The sequence below is a fragment of the Callithrix jacchus genome, chromosome 17 (genome assembly GCF_049354715.1).
Source record: "Callithrix jacchus isolate 240 chromosome 17, calJac240_pri, whole genome shotgun sequence".
Lineage (NCBI taxonomy): Eukaryota > Metazoa > Chordata > Mammalia > Primates > Cebidae > Callithrix > Callithrix jacchus.
In genome coordinates this window covers 53,912,736-53,934,089 of record NC_133518.1, presented here as the reverse complement: position 1 = coordinate 53,934,089, position 21,354 = coordinate 53,912,736, and the positions used below count along the sequence as shown (strand labels likewise).

Below are 21,354 nucleotides of genomic sequence, written 5' to 3'. Positions count from 1 at the left end.
TATGTAATTGAGGTTAAAATTCAAGGCTGTGATTATGTCTTCAAGGGAAAATCACTGAGCTTTTTTTCTTGCTAAACAAATACTGAGTGATCTAGTAATTTCTTGATTACTTGTGCTGAGGTCTGGATTTGAAATACCTAAATAAATTCCTATCCTTCACTTTGACCTATATTTTTAGTTCCTTTCTATGTTCTGGGAATGAGAAACAAAATTGTTGAATATGAGTTTCATTTCCATGTGTGCTCCCTGCCTATATTCTGTAGATGAGAAGGAGGGAAGAGGAGCCCCGCTAGTTCATAGCATGAAGAGCTGAGAGTTGGTTTCTCTTTGAGACTGCAGAGAAGCTAAAAAGAAACTTGCAATCAGAAAAAGTAGACCAAAGTCTAGAAGGGTTGGGGAAGTGGGTAGCCTAGAGGTACACAGAAGCTATGATGATTTTACCAGAATTTTGTCTTGGCTGATCACAATGATCATAATATCTACTATTTATTGGTCATTTGCCATGTGTCAGATACTCTGCCAAGCATTTTATGTGTATAATTGATGTGAATGCTTGGCAGCCTCCACACTGTAAGAAATATTCCCTTTCTCTTTTTCCCAATATCTCCTTCTGCTAAGACTGACAAGAATGTACAGTGCAGGCAATATTTAGAGCCATCAGCTCCTCTTGACAATCCAAGGGCCCTGGACTATAGCAAAGCCTCCTTGGGCTGCTCCTGTAGTGAAGCCTCCTTGGGCTGGCTGCAGAGATGCCCTTTCCTGCACAGTGGTCCTTTTCTCTGATGCCAGGCAGCCATCTAAGTATCAGCAGTGGATGCTGGGTTCCAGCAAAGTTTGGGGTTTTGCTTTATTTTTCCATAATCTGCCCTCTACTTTCCAGAATTTAGCAAATACTTACTGTGGGGTAAATGACTCCTTTCTCTACTTGCTCTAAGCTACACTCCTTTCCAATGCATGCCCCTCTAGGGTAGCATTGCCAGATGAAATATAGGACACTCAATTACATTTGAATTTCATTCATATAAACAACAAGTTTTTTTGTAGTATAAGTATGCCCCATATATTGCATGGCCTTCCCACATGAAGACCTGAGCAGGAGAGCCCAATTCCTACCTCAGACCTCTTCCCTTTCAGCCAAGAAAATTAAAAGACTCTTCCTGGGGTCAAGGGGATCCAGAGATTAATAACTCAAGCCTGGCCTGCCCTTATTGTTCCCTTGTTGAGAGGGAGTGGAGAAAAGTTTTTTTTTTTTTTTTATCTGGTTGATGACAAAAATAAAACACCAGGTACTTTTAACTCTACATCTCTGATGCTGAACTCTACTGTGTTTACATGATATTACTGTCTCTTTACAATAAGCTTATTGAGTAGGTGTCAACATCCTCATTTGATAGATCAGGAAACTGAGATGCAAGGGGGCCAAGCATGCTAGCAACGGAGGAGACAGGATTAAATGTAGAGCCACTTGCCCTGGAGGCTGCCTTTAACATAAGGTGACTCATTTAATTCAGACTCTTTTTAAAAAGAATTTCTTCTAAAAAGAAAAAAAAGCAGATACATATGCAGAATGTGCAGGTTTGTTACGTAGGTATATGTGTGCCGTGGTGGTTTGCTGCACCTACTGACCCGTCCTCTAAGTTCCCTCCGTTCAGCCCCCCACCCCTCAATAGGCCCTGGTGTGTGTAGTCCCCCTCTCTGTGTCCATGTGTTCTCAATGTTCAACTCCCACTTATAAGTGAGAACATGTGGTGTTTGGTTTTCTGTTTTGGTGTTAGTTTGCTGAGGATGATAGCTTCCAGGTTCATCCATGCATGTCCCTGCAAAGGACATGAACTCATCCTTTTTTATGGCTGTGTAGTATTCCATGGTATATATGTGCCACATTTTCTTTATCCATTCTATCACTGATGGGCATTTGGGTTGGTTCAATGTCGTTGCTATTGGAAATAGTATTGCAGTAAACATACATGTTCATGTATCTTCATAGTAGAATGATTTATATTCCTCAGTAATGGGATTTCTGGGTCAAATGATATTTCTGGCTCTAGACCCTGAGGACTCGCCACACTGTCTTCCACAGTGGCTGAACTAACTTTAAACGCGTTCCTGTTTCTTTGTAGCCTCGGCAGCATTTGTTGTTTCCTAATTCAGGCTCATTTAATAGAGAATGTTTTAAATTAACTTAAGTCAAATTATTAAATTAAATTCCATTTCAGGATGTACACACTTTTGCCCATGTACTTAAAAAATACAACTTGGATGGGAGGCAGGAATAACAGAATCTGAGACAACTCATAGCTTCAAATGTGCTATGGTATTACTTTCATTTCCTTAACTTCCCTATTTGAGAAATATCAAGTTATATTTACTTTATGTCTTAAGAGGGGTTCATCAGAAACAGACTCTGAGACAATTTGGATGCAAATTATTTATCTGGGGGGTGATCCCAGGGGATACTGATAGGAGAGTGGGGATTTAAGCACCAATTCAGGGTGAGGAGTAACCTACAGGTTATTGCTACAGGCAACTGGGGACTCGGAAACCATGCAGGACTTACCTCGGAGTGGTTCTATGCAAAGAACAAGGGAGCTGGGGTCTTTATCCACAAACCTCTGCCAATTATTGCTTGGTGGCTGCTTCTAGACTGACTCTCAGGCATTCTAGTCTTCCCAGTGTGCTGGCTGATCATGCTGTGGGCCAAAGAGGTACCCGTAGGCAGAGTCACAAGTGCTGTCAAGGGAACAGAGAGTACTGAGGGAATATGGGTGGAGACTGGGATCAACGCTCTGGTTCTTCACCATCTCAGACTCTGTTAAGATGGGTTCTTGCTTTTTTTTGTCACCTAGGTTGTGTGCACATCCAAAAGGCAGATATTTACTTCCTTATTGATGGGTCTGGCAGCATCTATCCAGAAGCTTTTCTTGACATGAAGGTGTTCATGAATGAAGTGATAAAGATGTTCCAGATTGGGCCCGACAGAGTACAGTTTGGAGTCATTCAGTACTCAGATGAAATTAAAAGTAAATTTGTCCTCAGCCAGTATCCCACTGTGGCAGAGCTGAAGGTAGCCATTGACAACATCCAGCAAGGCGGAGGTGGTACCACAACTGGTGAGGCCTTGAACAACATGACTCAAGTGTTTGCAGACACTGCCCGAATCAATGTCGCTCGATATCTTATAGTCATCACTGACGGTAAATCTTCAGACCCGGTGGCTGACGCTGCAGAAGGATTGCGGGCAAGTGGAGTTATCATTTATGCCATTGGAGTAAGAGAAGCTAACATTGATGAGCTTAAGGAAATAGCTAAAGACAAGATTTTTTTTGTGTATGAGTTTGATTTACTGAAGGACATACAAAAAGAAGTGGTACGGGACATCTGCTCCTCAGAGGGTAAGACTTTTTCTTCTTCCATTTCCTCTCCTGCCTCTCTGAAAATATGTACCTGATCTATTTAAATAAGCTTCATTCTTTTACCCCTTTTTCCCCCCAACACAGGGTCTCGCTGTGTTGTCCAGGCTGGTCTTGAACTCCTGGGTTCAAGCAATCCTCCTGCCTCGGCCTCCGAATAGTGCTAGGATTACAAGTGTGAGCCACCACCCAGCCAGCTTCATTCTTTAATCATGGATTCACTGGTTGGCAACTTAGTATTGAACATTCAAAATGACCATAACCTAGAATGAAGTGAGATGGTCAAGTTTTTTTTTTTTTGAGACGGAGTTTGGCTCTTGTTGCCCAGGCTGGAGTGCAATGGCGCGATCTCGGCTCACCGCAACCTCCGCCTCCTGGGTTCAGGCAATTCTCCTGCCTCAGCCTCCTGAGTAGCTGGGATTACAGGCATGCACCACTGTGCCCAGCTAATTTTTTGTATTTTTAGTAGAGATGGGGTTTCACCATGTTGACCAGGATGGTCTCGATCTCTTGACCTCGTGATCCACCCGCCTCGGCCTCCCAAAGTGCTGGGATTACAGGCGTGAGCCACCGCGCCCGGCCACGACGGTCAAGTTTTAAATATTTATCATACAGCTGTGTCTTATTTTGAGACTACTCAGAATTGCAGAGCAACTCTTCTGGGTTGCAGAATATTTGCTTCATTGGATTCCTCTTCACTCCTTTCTAAAATGTTTTCATGTTGTATATATGCCATTCCAGACTGTCCCTTTGAGCTCATAATTAATTGGCTTCAGATTCTTTTTTTTTTTTTGAGATTCCTAATGAATGTTCTATTCCGCTTCCTTTTTCCCCAGCCTGTAAGAATAGTAAAGCTGACATTGTCTTCCTGATAGATGGTTCAGAATCTATCTCCCCAGAAGACTTTGAAAGGATGAAAAGATTTGTGGAGAGCATGGTGAACCAATCTAATATTGGTACTGATAGCATCCAAATTGGCCTTTTGCAGTTCAGCTCAATTCCAAAGGAAGAATTCAGGCTCAACCGATACTCCTCAAAGGTGGACATTTACAATGCCATCTTTGCTGTTCAGCAGATGCGTGATGGCACCCGCACTGGGAAAGCTCTGAATTTCACTCTGCCTTTTTTTGAAAGTTCAAAAGGAGGGAGACCCAGTGTTCAACAATATCTGATTGTGATCACCGATGGGGTTGCCCAGGATAATGTAATCCTACCAGCCAAAGCCCTCAGGGACAAAAACATAATTATTTTTGCCATCGGGGTGGGAGAAGCCAAAAAATCGCAGCTTTTGGAGATCACTAATGATGAGGACAGAGTGTACTATGATGTAGATTTTGAGGTCCTGCAGAACCTGGAGAAGGAAATTCTTTCTAAGGTCTGTGATCCACAAGGTGAGTGACAGATTTGTTATTTGATCCACAAGCTCATCTTAGGTGTTAGGGATCCTACTGGCTCTCTTAATAAAGTAAAACTCTGATCCTTCTAACTAGGCAAGGAGGGGAGCAGGAGATCACCCTGTAGGGCCTGAACTCCTGACATCGTTGTTTACCTTCCCCTGGGGATTCTTTTAATCATTCCCATGGTTGTCACCACTTTAGCTTCTGAAGACCTGAACCTTCTTGGAACTCTGTCTCTAGGAAGTCCTCACACTCCTCCTTTTATTCCATGTAGCGTAGACAAAACCAGATTGGAATGTGTAAACACAACTTGCTGAAGGTTTGGCCCTGTCAAGAGGGAAACAGAAGCAGAGAGAATAATGTCAGTTGGACAGTTCCTCTTATGAAATAGAATATAGTGTTTTCTCTATGAGACTCTGTACAGGGATATGTCTACTTTGCTGCCAATCTCCGTACGGCCAATCTCGTCCTTAATCCAATTCCGTCTTCTCAAGTCTTTATCCAAAGCAGCAAGGCCCAAAGGCAGGGGTTGTTTCTTTGACGGTCTGAGTCCACTTTTCCTCCTTAAGACTTGCTTTTCAGCAGGTGATTGAAGACCTCCCAAACTTAAACACATTTGAATCATCTAGGGATCTTGTTAGAATGCAGATTCTGAATTCAGCAGATCAGCATTCTGCATTTCTAACAAGCTCCCAGGTGTTGCAGATTTTGCAGGTCCTCATGATACTTTGAGTGGTAGGATGGTATAGTCTACTGCAATGAAGCATCATACAGCACAGTATAGTGAAATAACAATATGTACGGTATGGCATATTACAGGATAGCACAGAATGTGATAGAATGGTATAATGAATTGTAATAAAGCATAGTGTGGAATCATATCAAAGAACATATAATAGAACCCATAGGGCTCAAAATTCCTTCAAGTGATCATGTACCTATAGGAGATCATTTTGTTATTATATTCCTAAATAGATGTGCATTTAATTGGATCTAGAAGGTTTTTTTTTTTTTTGTAGTTTTCGGCTGAGAAGAAGAGGCTTCTCTATGCACTTACTTAACTGTGTGCCTCTTGATGAGGTCCCGCCACCTTCAGCCTTCTGCTGGGAGGCAGAATATGGGCTTTTGACATTTACAGAGCACTTTCTCATCCTTTATTTTACTTGATTTCTCACATCAAGTCTGAGATAAAAAGCAGTATTTTAAGAAAAATCCTCTTATCAGGTAGGATGTTTTTGCCTATAAGTAACAGAAAACTCAACTCAAGTAAGAGGACACATTTTATTCCTAACTGGCACTCTAAAGGCAGAGCAGGCTCTAGGTGGGGCACAATCAACATTCCTACTTGTTTTTTTCCATTATGTATGTAGCACTATTTCTTCCTTGTTTTTTTTTTTACTCAAGGTTGAATGCAAAGCACTATTTCTAATGTGTTAAATGGCATACATTCATCTAATGTTCACATCAAACCCATGTGAAGCAGATGATATCATTATATTACTCAATTTCCAGATGAAAAATAAAAAACAAGCAGGGGCCGGGCGCGGTGGCTCAAGCCTGTAATCCCAGCACTTTGGGAGGCCGAGGCGGGTGGATCACAAGGTCAAGAGATCGAGACCATCCTGGTCAACATGGTGAAACCCCGTCTCTACTAAAAAATATACAAAAAATTAGCTGGGCATGGTGGCACGTACCTGTAATCCCAGCTACTCAGGAGGCTGAGGCAGGAGAATTGCCTGAACCCAGGAGGTGGAGGTTGCCATGAGCCAAGATCGCGCCATTGCACTCCAGCCTGGGTAACAAGAGCGAAACTCTGTCTCAAAAAAAAAAAAAAAAACAAAACAAAACAAGCAGGGAGAGGTTAAGAAACATAGATGGGAAGTAATAGAAGCAGGGTTTGAATTCCCCAGCAGTTTGGTGCCAAAAGTCCAACCACTAAGCATTATGTATGCCTATGAAGCCTCTCTGTGAGAAGCCAGGGCCTTACTTGGGCCAAAATTTTTGTTTGTTTGTTGATTTTGTTTCATTTTTAAATTTTAAGACAGGATCTGTCACCCAGGCTGCAGTGCAGTGGCATGTTCACGGCTCACTGCAGTCTTAACTTCCCATGCTCAAGCCATCCTCTCACCTCTAGCTGGGACCACAAGTGAGTGGACACCAGCTAGTTTTAAAATTGTATGTAGAGACAGAGTCTCCCAGTGTTATAAAGGGTGGTCTTGAACTCCTAGACGCAAACAATCCTTCCTCCTTGTCCTCCCAAAGTGTTGGGATTACGGGTTAGAGCCACTGTGACTGGCCCGAGCCAGGTCTTATTTTGGAAACAGAGGCTTAATTTTGGAGGACTAGGTTGAGAACCCTGCATCCCACCAAACATTTGAAGCCCAATTTTCTAGGACATTAAATTAATATCTTTGCTTATATTGACTAAAGAATATAATTACTTTGCAGCAGCCTAGCCAAATTTGAAAATCATTTGAAAAGAATACACATGTACAATTATTTTTAAAAGAAGCATGAATTATGGTATGTCCTACATTAAGTAGTTCAGATTTTTTAGGCATCAAAGCTCTATTTTTTGTTTACATGTGGGTGGGTATTACACTGGGGGAGAAGAGATATAGGATTCCAGCTTCTCTTTTCAGTTTATTTTGCCCCATATGGTAAGTTAGGATTTATATTTATCTTCAACTTTGTCTTTAACTTTTTTTGATGAAATTAACTAGACACTTTAATAAGGGCTAGACTCTAATTAATTACAGAACTCGAGAATCATAAAGCTGAAAAGACCTTAGAGATTACCTGGCAAGATTTATTCCTCTCCATTAACAGGGAAATAAATTGCTTGTTGCATTTGTCAATTATAGAAGACAGCCAGCTGGAAATGTTCCTGGTGAAAATGTGAATCAGAAATGTTGGAATAATATGCCATACTACAAAAAGGAAATTCCTTTTTTTCTAAGATTAGGTCCAATATAGAAATGGGATTTACATCTGTGAAAGCTCATTTTTATAACTTTGAATTACACATTTTAAAAAAACAAACCAAACCAAGGTATTTTACGTGAAAGGAGGAGAGGAAGGCATTTTCCGTCTTGACAATTCCAGGAATATATCTTAGCAGCTAGCATGGAGTATGATATTTAGGAGATTGAACGCTTATGGCTCAGATCTGATCTCAGGTTTTTGGGAAACTTTAAGCTACTGTCCTTGACCTTTTTCACTAGTGAACGATCTACTACATATTTATTTCTCCTCGAATTGTTCCTCCCCATCTGCAGTTTTGTTTTTGCAGATTCCGATACAGGTATACAGATTCTGTTGGAGACAGAGATCCTTACGTCATCACATACTCTAGTGTGTGACGGTCTAAGGAGAAAATGTCTGCATGTCCTGGACTGCCTTGGACAGTCCTAAGTTATGCTTGTTGTGCAGAAGTAATTAACACGTGCTCTTTTACGGTTGTTACTTTTTAATTCATTCAACCAGATTCTAACCCAGACGTGTCTCTGACCATCAACTTTTGGTCCTCAGTGTAATTTTGTGCATGATCTTATTATACACTGGCAAGTATATGGGTATAGCCTGAAATATTAATGGGCCTTTAAATTCCAGAGAAAACCTTCCCAAGAGGGCTTAAATATTTTTAGGCAGAAGAAACAGAAAATTGGGAGTGACTTTTTTCCTGACATTTTCTAATATGCTCCCATGCTGCTGAAACAAGGTATAGGTGAACGAGGAAAAACACTTTCAGGAAAGAAGGAAATGTTCCAGTTATTGCTGAAAGAGACTCAAAGCTCATTTATATTCCCTTCTTCATTGATTTGTCAAACATTTAATGAACATCTGTATTAGGCAATTGGAAAATTAGATGGCATAGTCTCTACTATTGAGGAATCCTTGTTTAGTAGTGGAGAAGGTCAAATAAAGTAACAATGGACATGCAGGGGCATTTAATAACAATGTGAGGAAGTGGGGACAAAAACCAGACAGTTTGAAGAGTGGGGTAAAGTGGAGTGGGGTGGGGTGAGGCGGGCCCTTGACTACTACTTGAAGGACCAGACTGGGGTGGGAAGATGGGAAAATACAGTTTAGGTGAATGGAATAGGATCTACAGAGGCATAAAGGTATGAAACAGTATGTATTGTATCAGTTAGCTTTTTCTGTGTAACAAACAATTCCAAAACTTAAACTACCACTATTTAGCTTATACTTCCATGGATTGGCTGGGAGTTTGTCTTTTAGGACTAGCTTTGCTGTATCTTCTGGGCTCAGTTATGCACCTGTAGATGACTAATTTTATTTTCTTCACCTTTGAAGGATGCGACCTGGATTTGTCTGTAGGAATCGATATCTCAACTCCTTCAAAGCAAGTTCAGCAGAAGCTTCAAGGTTTACTGCCAGAGCTGATGCAACAGTTGTCTTTGCTTTCCAACATCAGCTGTGGCATTTCCGATCAGATCAACCCAAGATTCCGCTACTTGGTTCCTGGCCCAAATGGCCAGCTTATCTTTGACTCTGGCTTTGAAAAATACAGTTATGAGATCATCCAGAAGTTCTTGGTTCATCAGGCTGCCAAGAATAGCTATATGGATGTGAACTTTTTGCAGTCTTTGGGAGATAATGCTATTCATCTCTCTTCTGCTAAAGTGAAGGTAATAAATGCTGAGAACTCTTTCTATGGAGCCAACAGGTAGGGTAGAATGGGTAAGGCTTTGTGACTGAGGCCAACTAAATTGTTCCTCATTGGAGATCTTGCATAGAGGAAAACCATACCATTACTTAATCAAGAGATGTGTTTTCATTCAACAAGTATTTTTTAAGCAATAGAGGTTCTATGCTGAATAATGCTAGTAGGCATATAAGAATAAAGTCCCTGCTCCGAAGCTGCCCACGGTTTAGTGATTCATATTCTTCCATAACACAAATTCATTTCAAAGACACCTTGGATGGTGTTTTAAGACTCCTCAGCTTTTTATGGTCACTCATTACCATTTAAAGTAGGCTTGCTATTTTCCAGTCAGCATCTTGAATTGTCTTTAGTGACAGCTTTTTAGTATAGCTCACCCCCAAGCCTCTTCCTCCATTCTGCTGTCTCTGAACTACACATACTCACAAAAGTCCACAGAGATGGAAAGATTTTATGTGATGTTTATTAAAAAATGACATCCTCAAACTTTATAACTTACATTTAGCTTTTCCTTTAGTCATGCATCCAATGGATATATTTTTGACTAATATCATCCATGTTTTATTTTTTATTCATGTTTTAAATTAAAAATTTCTTATGAGCAAATTAACACATTTCAATTGTAGAAGATGCATCACAAAGTATAACAGAAAATAGCAATAACCATCCCCCACATCCCCTCCCCTGCACCCCTGCCCACACTGCATGCACCACACATGCACACACAGCACTCTGTTAATATTTTGGTATTTTTCGTTGATAAGGATAAATATTGTAAGCATTTTCGGAAGGCATTTTTAAATAAGTTCAGATGATTCAAATCCTCTTTTTTTTTCCAGGGAGATGGGGAGATTGAAATAAAGATGAATGTGTAATAAAAGAATAAGTAAAAAGAAACAGGGTGAAAGTCTGGGCATAACCAGAAAAACTCGTTCTTGCATTTTAAAGAAATATACAATTCATAATATCCATTTTATGCATACCTTCTCCCCGTCCCCTCTGTTTCCTCGCTTCTTCCTCCCTCCTTCCCTTTCTTTCCCTTCTTCCCCCCTTTCCCTTTTCCTCTGGCTCTCTTATTACCTTCCTTTTCTCCTCTTTCCCCACTCTCCCTCTTTCCTACCTCTCTTTTCTCCATCCCTCCCTATCTGGCTCGGCCACCACACTTTCTCATAAAAAACAGGTCCTTTTAGTATTTACGGATGGACTGGATGATGATTTAAAGAGGCTGAAGAAAACATCGGAGTTTCTCCACAGCAGAGGTAAGTGCATGGGGTTGCCCAGTGTGGGCCTCCCACCTCTCCCTGGAACTGAGGCACTCAGCTCTCCAGATGGCACTGGACTCTATGAAGCTTCCTACATGCTCACCTAGTGCGTGGAGCTCAGTGCGCTTGAAGCTGACACATGGTCTCCTTCTTTGTATGAGTCAGTGGATGTTTTGGGTCTGAGACTCCCTGCCTTCTGCAACAGTGACCCTGACACTGACCAGGGGTATTCTGACTCAGACAGGACTAGCTTTTGAGGGTGGAAGGTTGAAGGTACACTTCCTACTTCAATGGTGGGAGGAACTGTTTGTTCTTTTAGGCCAGTCTGGGGTCCATATTGCCATTTTCCCCTAAATTCTGAAGTCAGTCTAAAGCTGGGCCCTGCTCTTTGCACTGTAATTCTTCTCTCTTCACTCTTCATTCTTCCTCCTCCATCTCCAAGGGCTCCTGCTGCTAGTCCATATGGCATCTTTGTGCAATTAGAGAAAGACATCCAATATGCTGGATGGATACAAGGCTGTTCCTGGGCTCCCGGGTGGTGAGGGGATGCTGGCTAGATTTGGGTATGCATTTGCTCTCTCAGATGGGTATTCTTGTGCAGCACAACTTGTTCAACTGTACATGATGGCTCTCACCATTCCCACTTTGAACCATGTAAAGGCTCTAAAGCAATCTAAGGATGAACAACCAGCAACTTGACTTGCTGAAGTTCCTTTCACCCTTTTTCCTCTTCAGTTGAGTATATTCAACATATTCTCCTGGGGATGACGTTTTCCATTGTTTAATCATATGCTAGAATATTTTTTATGACACCTTGATCCCATCTTAATTCACTGCATAAATTGTCACTGGAAGTTTAAATTGTTGCATGGTTTCTGGAAGGGACTGGGGGGTATGTAACAAGAGACTAAACTTTCCTTACAAGCTATGCTAAATCAGCAATTCCATTTCAAAGAATTTAGTTTTAAGGAATAATTAACAATATGTACACAACTTTTAACCACACAATTGTCAAGCAGCTTGTTTACCATAGCAAAAACTTATTTGTGTGTGTGTGCCAAGAATTTGCCATTCAAACTATTAACAGTAATATTTGTATTTAAATTTGACAAACAAGGTGATTTCTAGTTGAATTTCCAAAATACCCTTGTTCATTTGTCTTTTGGCTTTGTGGACAAATCCAGATGATCTCTTAATGCCTGCATTGGTAAGATAGGCTAGATTATGCAGCAATAACAACCTCCAAGTCTCAATGACTTAAAGTAACAGGAAGAGATTCATCTTATGCCTCCTCCTGCTCACCACTCAAGAACTCAGGCTGAAGGAGATTCTGTCCCAACAGCTGTTTTTGTAATTGCTACGGCAAGGGAAAGGAAATGGGACAAATTATGTACTACTCTTAAAATTTCTCCTGGGGATTAACACATGTCACTTCTTCTCACATTTAACTAGCTAGAGTGAGCCATACGGTCAATTGTAACTTTCATAAGATAGATATTTTACAGGTAGAGAATTGAGGCTCAATGAGTGTTTATATCCTGACTGAAGAAGTGTAGTCATATCATGTGCCCTTAAGAAGGGAAACCAGAACATTTGTGAGCAGCCACAATGACTGCCACAATTCCTAAGTGTAAACCAAAAGTCAATTTCAGAGATAGGCTTAGAATTAATACAATGAGGTCTGAAAACCATCTGTGAAATGACAAAAAGAGAGTCTTTTGTGATTCTGCTTAACTTTCAGCTAGTGGGATTGAAAGGTATGAGACTGATTCTTCAACAAGGCATGCCACAAACTAGCTTTAACTGTACAAAATGCACTTTGAGGCATAACAAGTGAAGGCTATGGGAATGGTGGAATGATGCATGAATATGTGGGGCTAAGACAAAGATAGACCATTCAGAAGACATGAAAGTAATCTCCCACCTGTTGAAATTGTGAAGGATTCTCTGGACTCCTAGTCATTGGCCTGGAAGGTGTCCATAAATTAGAAGAGCTCCAGGAGCTGGAATTTGGCAGAGGGTTTGCATATAAGCAACCTCTGAGCATCACACTGCAATCCCTCCCAAGCATCTTACTGAAGCAACTTGTAAGTACCTTTTAAAAACACCATCCTTTGCTAAGTTCTATTAATTATAATAATTTTAAAAACATTGAGAAAATTTTGTCTTCTTAGTGTGTAATGTGATATAGACTAACACAGATGAGAAAAATCACATGGGTATGAATCTGTTTTTCAGGATACAATTGTGGAAAGAATATGCTGTGATATATATGCAAAGTGTTTTGGAGAAGATGGGTACGGAGGTGATTATGGGAGTCCTGGGAGGAAGGTAAGAATTTGTCAGATGTGAATGGAGGAAGGAGAGAGAAGATATTTCAGTACCTGCTACATACCAGGCTCTGTGTTATGTATTTAACAACATTTTCTAATTTTACCCCCCTAACAAACACTTTCAGGTAGATGTTATTTTACACATGTGAAATTGAGGCTCAGAGAAGTGACATCACTTTCCCAAAATGGCATCATTATGAAGATGCATTTGGGAATTAAGCTCTTATGTCTCCCTGACTCCAAGTCTCCCATGATTTCCACCATATTATGCTGCCTTCTTGTGCTCATTTGACAAATGATGTCACAAATTCTGCTGCTGCATGGAAGTTTTCACTTATCTGCTGGATTTCCACTTGTCTAACATCTGCTTTCTTTACAGTAGTAAATGTCTCTTTCCCATCTAACAGTCCTTTCTACAGCATCAAACTCTGAGAAAAGATATGCATCTCTGTTAACTCTAGGTTAACCAATAGGAAAATTACTACTTAACACTTCTAAGGGAGAGTATCTCATTAGAAATGATCCTCAGATATTCAGGGCTGGCAAGGTTCCATTATCACAGGGATTGAAACTTTATGATGAGGGTATAATCACAAACCCACGTGTAAGCTTGGGTCAAACCCATTGGCTTTGTGCCATCTTTTTACATGCTCTCTTTGGAAGATTTTCCATGAGGTTGTTGAAGTGAGCTCTTCAGGGCTTTGCAGACCAATCTTTTACATTTCGGGTAGTATAAAGTTTATAATTACTGTTTGAAAAACAAATTGCAATAGTGCCTTAGTATCAGATTTTTCCCTGTCATGTTGTTATTCATTATCAGATTGGAGAATCCGAAAATCAGGTTTGGGGAGCTTTTTGACGTGTTTCTTTGCAGCTTGTTTCTGTGCCGCTAAAGCCAAAGATGGCAGTATTTTAAATGTTTGACTTCTCTGTGGTTTCTGTTTGCTAGAATTCAGTAGATAGTCATAATGACTTTTTTATCTTTGTTGATCACAAATAAAATATGCCTTCCAAGTCTGACTGACCAGCTTTTAGACTAAATAAACACATCTGACTATAACATGGCAAGCCAAAACTTCTTGAGAGGAAATGGTTTGTATGTTTCGGCGTGTAAGAAGTAAAAAACAAAACTGTACAGTTGAATTAGACAGAAATAAACAACCATTTCTCATGAGTAAGATGGGCAGGAAGACCTTTGCTTACTGATGTTTTGTAAAACAAGGTTGAAACCCTCTTTAAGAGGAACAGTTTTCCTTAAGCTTTTAGCTAGAAACTAGTCTTGGTTTGGATTTTTACCATAGAATGACTTGGAAGGTATTTTGGAAACTAAGAATAGTTTAAATGCTGACTATTAAGACAAACTGGTATGAATGTTTTTACTGTCACCTTGGCCAAGAATATCTGTTTCTATACATCTCTGCACACTGTATCTGACAGTAAATTCTCCATAAAATGTCAACTCAGTGAGACAAAGATATCTATTAGTAACAATTTTTATTTCCCATACATTTGAGAAATAAAGACTTTAGAGGTCAAATTATTTATTTTGACTTCTTGTCTTCTCAGGGAGAGAAGGGTTTTGATGGGGTACCTGGTCATCCCGGTGAAGAAGGCAGATCTGTAAGTACTGAATATTATTTCTTTACTTTGAAAGAACATGGCAAAATGGATTAAATATTAGCAATATTTAATTGCACCTAAGTCATGAAAGATTTTTCTCATCTATGCCATTTAAAGTGGGTCTAAAATATTTATATAAAATAGACATTTATTATAACAAATGTCAGGCTGATCTGCTTTTTTAAAGATATAGTTTCTACAAGGTATTAATGATGCAGTATGGCTGTTTTGTTTTTTAATCAGTGAATTTGAACTAATTGAAAATGTGGTCTGTGTCTAGTTGTTGAAGTTGTTGTTAATCATGAGCTAAACAGCAGATAATCTGTTGCTGTTAAGAAGCTATCTATGTTTGTAAATGGTTAACAAAATACTTGAAGAGAATCTAAGACCGTTCTTACTACAGGTCACTCAGATGCTTTCGTGTGTGGCTGAGAAGCTGGTGGAGTTATAGCTAAGAGACCAATGGCTTGCACGTCACTGTGGACACACCCCCGGGGATATGCTGGGCAAACAGAAGTTATCTATTAGTCGTGTGACTGTATGTGAAGAAAATGTATATTATAGAGAGAATCGTGAGCTAGGGGCCTGGGATGTGTGAAGAAAATATATATTATAGAGAGAATCGTGAGCTAGGGGCCTGGGATGTGTGAAGAAAATGTATGTTACAGAGAGAATCGTGAGCTAGGGACCTGGGATGTGTGAAGAAAATGTATATTATAGAGAGAATCGTGAGCTAGGGGCCTGGGATGTGTGAAGAAAATGTATATTATAGAAAGATTCTTGAGCTAGGGGCCTGGGATGTGTGAAGAAAATGTATATTATAGAGAGACTCATGAGCTAGGGGTCTGGGATGTGTGAAGAAAATGTATATTATAGAGAGAATCTTGAGCTAGGGGCCTGGGATGTGTGAAGAAAATATATATTATAGAGAGAATCATGAGCTAGGGGTCTGGGATGTGGGACCATCTTTATTACATAATATAAACGCAGAAGGACTTTTACATCCCATGGTTTTCAGTTGATTTTGAATTATGAAAAACCACTTTGCCACTGGTGCCTATTTTAAGGTTGATTCATATATATATATCACTGGTTTTCAAACATTTTGGCCTAAGGATACCATTACATTCTCTCCCCCACCCCAACTTTATTGGGGCATAGTAGACAAATAGAATTGTATAGTTTAAGATGTACAATATAACAAGCTTGATAAATATGTATATATTTTGAAATGATACCAGAGTTGTCAGTTAACACGTCCATCACCTCATATAGTTACGATTTTTTTTGTATGTGGCAAGAACACTTGTATGTGGCAAGAGTAGATGCTCTTTTAGCAAATTTCAAGTATATCATATAATAATGTTAACTATAATTACCAACTTGAACATTAGAACTCCCAAACTTACTTATAACCGAAAGATTGTACCTTTTAACTAAAACCTTTCCATTACTCACACCCCTCAACCTTTACGCTCTTTTTTTTTTCTTTTTTGTTTTGTTTTCTTTTTTATTTTTGAGATGGAGTTTTGCTCTTGTTACCCAGGCTGGAGTGCAATGGCGCAATCTCAGCTCACCACAACCTCTGCCTCCTGGGTTCAGGCAATTCTCCTGCCTCAGCCTCCTGAGTAGCTGGGATTACAGGCACGTGACACCATGCCCAGCTAATTTTTTTTTTTTTTGTATTTTTAGTAGAGACAGGGTTTCACCATGTGGACCAGGATGGTCTTGATCTCTTGACTTTGTGATCCACCCGCCTCGGCCCCCCAAAGTGCTGGGATTACATATGCTCTTAAAGATTATTGGAAACCTTGAAGAGCTTTTGTTTATGTGGTACCATGTATTATTATTTAACATATTAGAAATTAGAACTAAGAATTTAAAACATTATTTCTCATTTCAAAATAACAACAATAAACTCACTAAAGTTAACATTCATGACATATTTCTTTATGAAAAATAACTATTTTCCCAAACAAAAAATATTAGTGAGAAAGTGGCATTAAAAAATATATATTTGTTGCAGTTTAGGTTTTGGGGTACATGTGAAGAACATGTAAGATTGTTGCATAGGTACATACATGGCAATGTGGTTTGCTGCCTTCCTCCCCATCACCTATATCTGGCATTTCTCCCCATGTTATCCATCCCCAACTCCCCACCTCCCGCTGTCCCCCACTAGATCCCCCACACAGACCCCAGTGTGTGATGCTCCCCTCCCTGTGTCCATGTGTTCTCATTGTTCATCACCAATCTGTGAATGAGAACATGTGGTGTTTGATTTTCTGTTCTTGTGTCAGTTTGCTGAGAACGATGGTTTCCAGGTTCATCCATGTCTCTACAAAGGACACGAACTCATCGCTTTTTATGACTGCATAGTATTCCATGGTGTATATGTGCCACATTTTCCCCGTCTGGTCTATCATGTTTAGCATATTTAGCTTATTAGAAGGCAGCTGGATTTCCATATCTTTGTATTCAGTCTCTTGTGATGTTACTTGCCATGTGACCTCTTAATAACTTTACCACATACTTGGGAGAGAATAAGAGTGATAAAAAAGACATTTTTAGTGTAATTGGAAAAATAATTTTAACTTTGTGATGCTCCCAAAAGGGTGTTGGAAACACAAGGGGCCCTTTGTCCATGCTTTCTTAACCGCTGGTATCTATGTTGTCATTGCTCCACTTAGAGTGGCACATTCTTTTATTATTCTGAACATTCAGGCTCTTAGAAAATCAGCAGAAATCAGAGGAAAATGTCGCTGCTGAGACCCATGTAAGCTCATCCATTTCTTTGATTATGTTTACAAGAGAATTACTCAAGTTTTCTATTTATTTTTCCACAGTAAGCAAAGTCTTAGGTGTTAGAAATACATACAGGAATGTGATTGATGCAGTTTTGCTATTTATTTATTTAGAAATAATGAAAATATTCCTTCTCATTTTTATGATGTTTTAAAAGGTCCTTTAAGTGTTACTTTATTTTTTCTGCTGGGTCTGTGGTACAATGAGTCCAGTCAACATTAGGAGAATGAAGTTAGGTCCATCCCACTCATTGGGACCATTGACTCTGATTTCAGACAAAGAGGATAAATCAAATTCTTGTCTGTCTAGAGTGAAAGATGGTTTTGTCCCCCTTCTCTACTGTGCCAGCATTATGAAACCAAGATATGTTATAAAGACCCTTTTAGCACAGGGCTAGAAATATAATGCAAGTGACATTTGTAATTTTAAATTTTATAGTAGCTATCGTAAAGGAAAAAGAAACAGGTGAAGTTAATTTTAATAATATATTTTATTTATCTCAATATATGTAAAATATCATCATTTCATTAGTACTTAATATAAAAATTAATGAGACTTCTTACATCTTCTGTGCACTGTCTTCTAAATGTTACTTTACACTGAAGGCACATCTCTGTTTGAACCAGACAGATTTCAAATGCTCAACAGACCCTGTATTTGACAGAACAGCTCTAGTAGATCTTAGTTTCTTTTTTCATGCATTTCTCACAAGAGAAGGTGACTTCATAGTGCGTTGTCCTCTGAATGCCTTTTAATGTTGTTGGCTCGGACAGCTGGTCAGATCTACGCAACAGCAGAGACATCTCTGTGCAGATGTAGACCAGTTTCAGAATGGGGCCCATAAATTTGTATGTTCCAACAGAAAGTGTACAAAGACAAATAACTAAATCATTGTTCCAGTTACTTACAGTTCCACTACCCCCCACAACCCTCACAACTTAGTGGTGTAAAATAATCATTTTATTATGTTCTCAGACTCTGTAGGTGGGGATACTGAAAAAGAAGCAAAAGGGGGGTCTCTTTTCTCTAACCCTGGGATCTCAGCTGTGTTGACTACACCATCTGGGCTCTAGAAGCAGAAGCTGGAGGACCCACTGCCACTTCCATCACATGCTTGCTGCTCTGGAGTCTTAGCTGGAACAAGGACAGGTGGAGCTGGAAGTGATAGGAAGCACTCCAGCAGGGAGGGTTGGTCCTCAGAATGAGTGCTCCAAGAGACCGAGGCTAAAGCTCAAGTCCTCTGACCCAGCCTCAGAAGTCAGGCAGTAACATGGCTTTCTCTTCTTGTTGTTGGTTGCAAGCCAGTCACTAAGATCAGACCAGATTCAAGAGAAGGGGAATTAGACTCCTCCCCAGCATGGAGGAGGGGCGTGGTCACAGAGCATGTGGAATGGGAGATGTTGTCTGGCTTTGGAAAATGCAGTCTGTCAGACTCACACATTCTGTTTACTTTAAAAAATATATCCAGCCGGGCGCCTATAATCACGCACTTTGGGAGGCTGAGGCGGGTGGATCACGAGGTCAAGAGATGGAGACCATCCTGGTGAACATGGTGAAAACCCGGCTCTACTAAAAATACAAAAAGTAGCTGGGCACGGTGGCGCACGCCTGTAGTCCCAGCTACTCGGGAGGCTGAGGCAGGAGAATTGCCTGAACCCAGGAGGTGGAGGTTGCGGTGAGCCGAGATCGCGCCATTGCACTCCAGCCTGGGTAACGAGCGAAACTCCATCTCAAACAAACAAACAAACAAACAAACAAACAAACAAACAAAAAATATATATATGAGTGGGTGGTTTAAATAATAACTTATGCATTGGTTACACAGCAAAGCCTTACTTGTAGAACAAAGTCAGACTATCTAAGGTCACAAAAAGTATTTATGTAACTTTGTAGTAACAAAAACATCTAACATTTGTTGACAGTTTTATATGTCAGACACAGGGCTAAACATTCTCTGTTTCCTCATTATATATCTATCTATATATACAAACACATATATGTATGTTATTATTATTATTTCCATTTGTCATAAAATAGCCAAGCGTCTGAAAACCTTTTAGTGCTGTTAGTCTTTCCATTAAATCATGGATATTAGGTACAGCTTTAAGCAACTACTGTGAGTAGATGAGAGACCAATTTTTAAACATTATAGAGCTTAATATTTGAATTAGAAATACAATAAACTTTTTTTTTCTCCAAACCATTTAACATATAGGCTCATATATAAAATACAATTCTCATTTCCTCTTGTGAACATCCTAAAAATGTTTTTGGCAGATTAGAATGTATAAACTTTTAGGGATGTAGGTAAAATAGGTAAATGTCTATTTTGATATAAATAGAATATTTATATCTTTAATTTAGTTAAATGTAAGCAGTTTAAAGTCTTTCCTTAGACGTATTTATATATTACATTAGAAAAACTGCTTTTCTCTCTCTTATAGTTTATCAAATTATTTTATTAAAAATTTTTCCGATGTAGTTTCTATATCAATTTCTTTATTACTGGAGCCACTTTTTGGAAAAATTTTACTTAGTTTTCTATAGCGTATTAAAAGTCTTATTTGCATGGCATTCAATATTTGCAATTGTACGGTCTCATCCCGAAATGTAGTAAATCAATTTCTGTTAGATTTCTTCATCTCCTTTTTTTTAAACTGACCTGGAGGGTGACCTCCTTAGCATTCCATAAATATCTCATATTGATGCTGATTATGTGTCAGTACTATGCTGTTCGAAGTAAAGTAATGGAGAAAGTACTCTGAAATATGAGAAATTGTAGAGGCTTTGTGGGGTCTGTAATTTAAGACTGCTCTTTTTTTTTTCTTGAGGACTAATTTTGGAAAACACATAATTATGTGTATACTGCAACTGAAATTTTAGAAACTGGGAATGGAAGTCACAAGACTGGGTTTGTTAATTTTTCTTCACAATGTTCTTTTTAATTAATTGTGGTAAAATACATATAAGATTTACCATCTTAACAATTTAGTTAAGGGGTATTAAGTACATTTACATTGTTGTGTAACCATCACCATCGTCACTATCACTTAACAGTTCAGGGGTTTTAAATACATTTACATTGTTGTGTAACCATCACCATCATCATTATCACTTAACAGTTCAGGGGTTTTAGATACATTTACATTGTTGTGTAACCATCACCATCATCACCATCACTGAACAGTTCAGGGGTATTAAGTACATTTACATTGTTGTGTAACCATCACCATCGTCACTATCACTTAACAGTTCAGGGGTTTTAAATACATTTACATTGTTGTGTAACCATCACCATCATCATTATCACTTAACAGTTCAGGGGTTTTAGATACATTTACATTGTTGTGTAACCATCACCATCATCACCATCACTGAACAGTTCAGGGGTATTAAGTACATTTACATTGTTGTGTAACCACCACCATCATCACCATCACTGAACAGTTCAGGGGTATTAAATACATTTACATTGTTGTGTAACCATCACCATCATTGAACAGTTCAGGGGTATTAAATACATTTACATTGTTGTGTAACCATCACCATCATCACCATCACTGAACAGTTCAGGGGTATTAAGTACATTTACATTGTTGTGTAACCACCACCATCATCACCATCACTGAACAGTTCAGGGGTATTAAATACATTTACATTGTTGTGTAACCATCACCGTCATCACTATCACTTAACAGTTCAGGGGTATTAAATACATTGACATTGTTGTGTAACCATCACCGTCATCACTATCACTTAACAGTTCAGGGGTATTAAATACATTGACATTGTTGTGTAACCATCACCGTCATCACCATCACTGAACAGTTCAGGGGTATT

The 21,354-nt window shown here is 39.3% G+C and overlaps 1 protein-coding gene across 2 annotated transcripts in view; it reads left to right on the top strand.

Annotated features, from left to right (window-relative positions):
• LOC100408489 (collagen alpha-4(VI) chain) overlaps positions 1–21,354 on the top strand; it is a 117,525-nt gene that overhangs the window by 36,067 nt on the left and 60,104 nt on the right. For both annotated transcript variants that reach the window (XM_078354246.1, XM_002759688.7), the window contains 7 exons: positions 2,847–3,392; positions 4,247–4,801; positions 9,125–9,459; positions 10,675–10,753; positions 12,698–12,843; positions 12,995–13,087; positions 14,656–14,709. In XM_078354246.1, the coding sequence (XP_078210372.1) occupies positions 2,847–3,392; positions 4,247–4,801; positions 9,125–9,459; positions 10,675–10,753; positions 12,698–12,843; positions 12,995–13,087; positions 14,656–14,709 (1,808 nt within the window). The remainder of the gene's footprint in view (positions 1–2,846; positions 3,393–4,246; positions 4,802–9,124; positions 9,460–10,674; positions 10,754–12,697; positions 12,844–12,994; positions 13,088–14,655; positions 14,710–21,354) is intronic.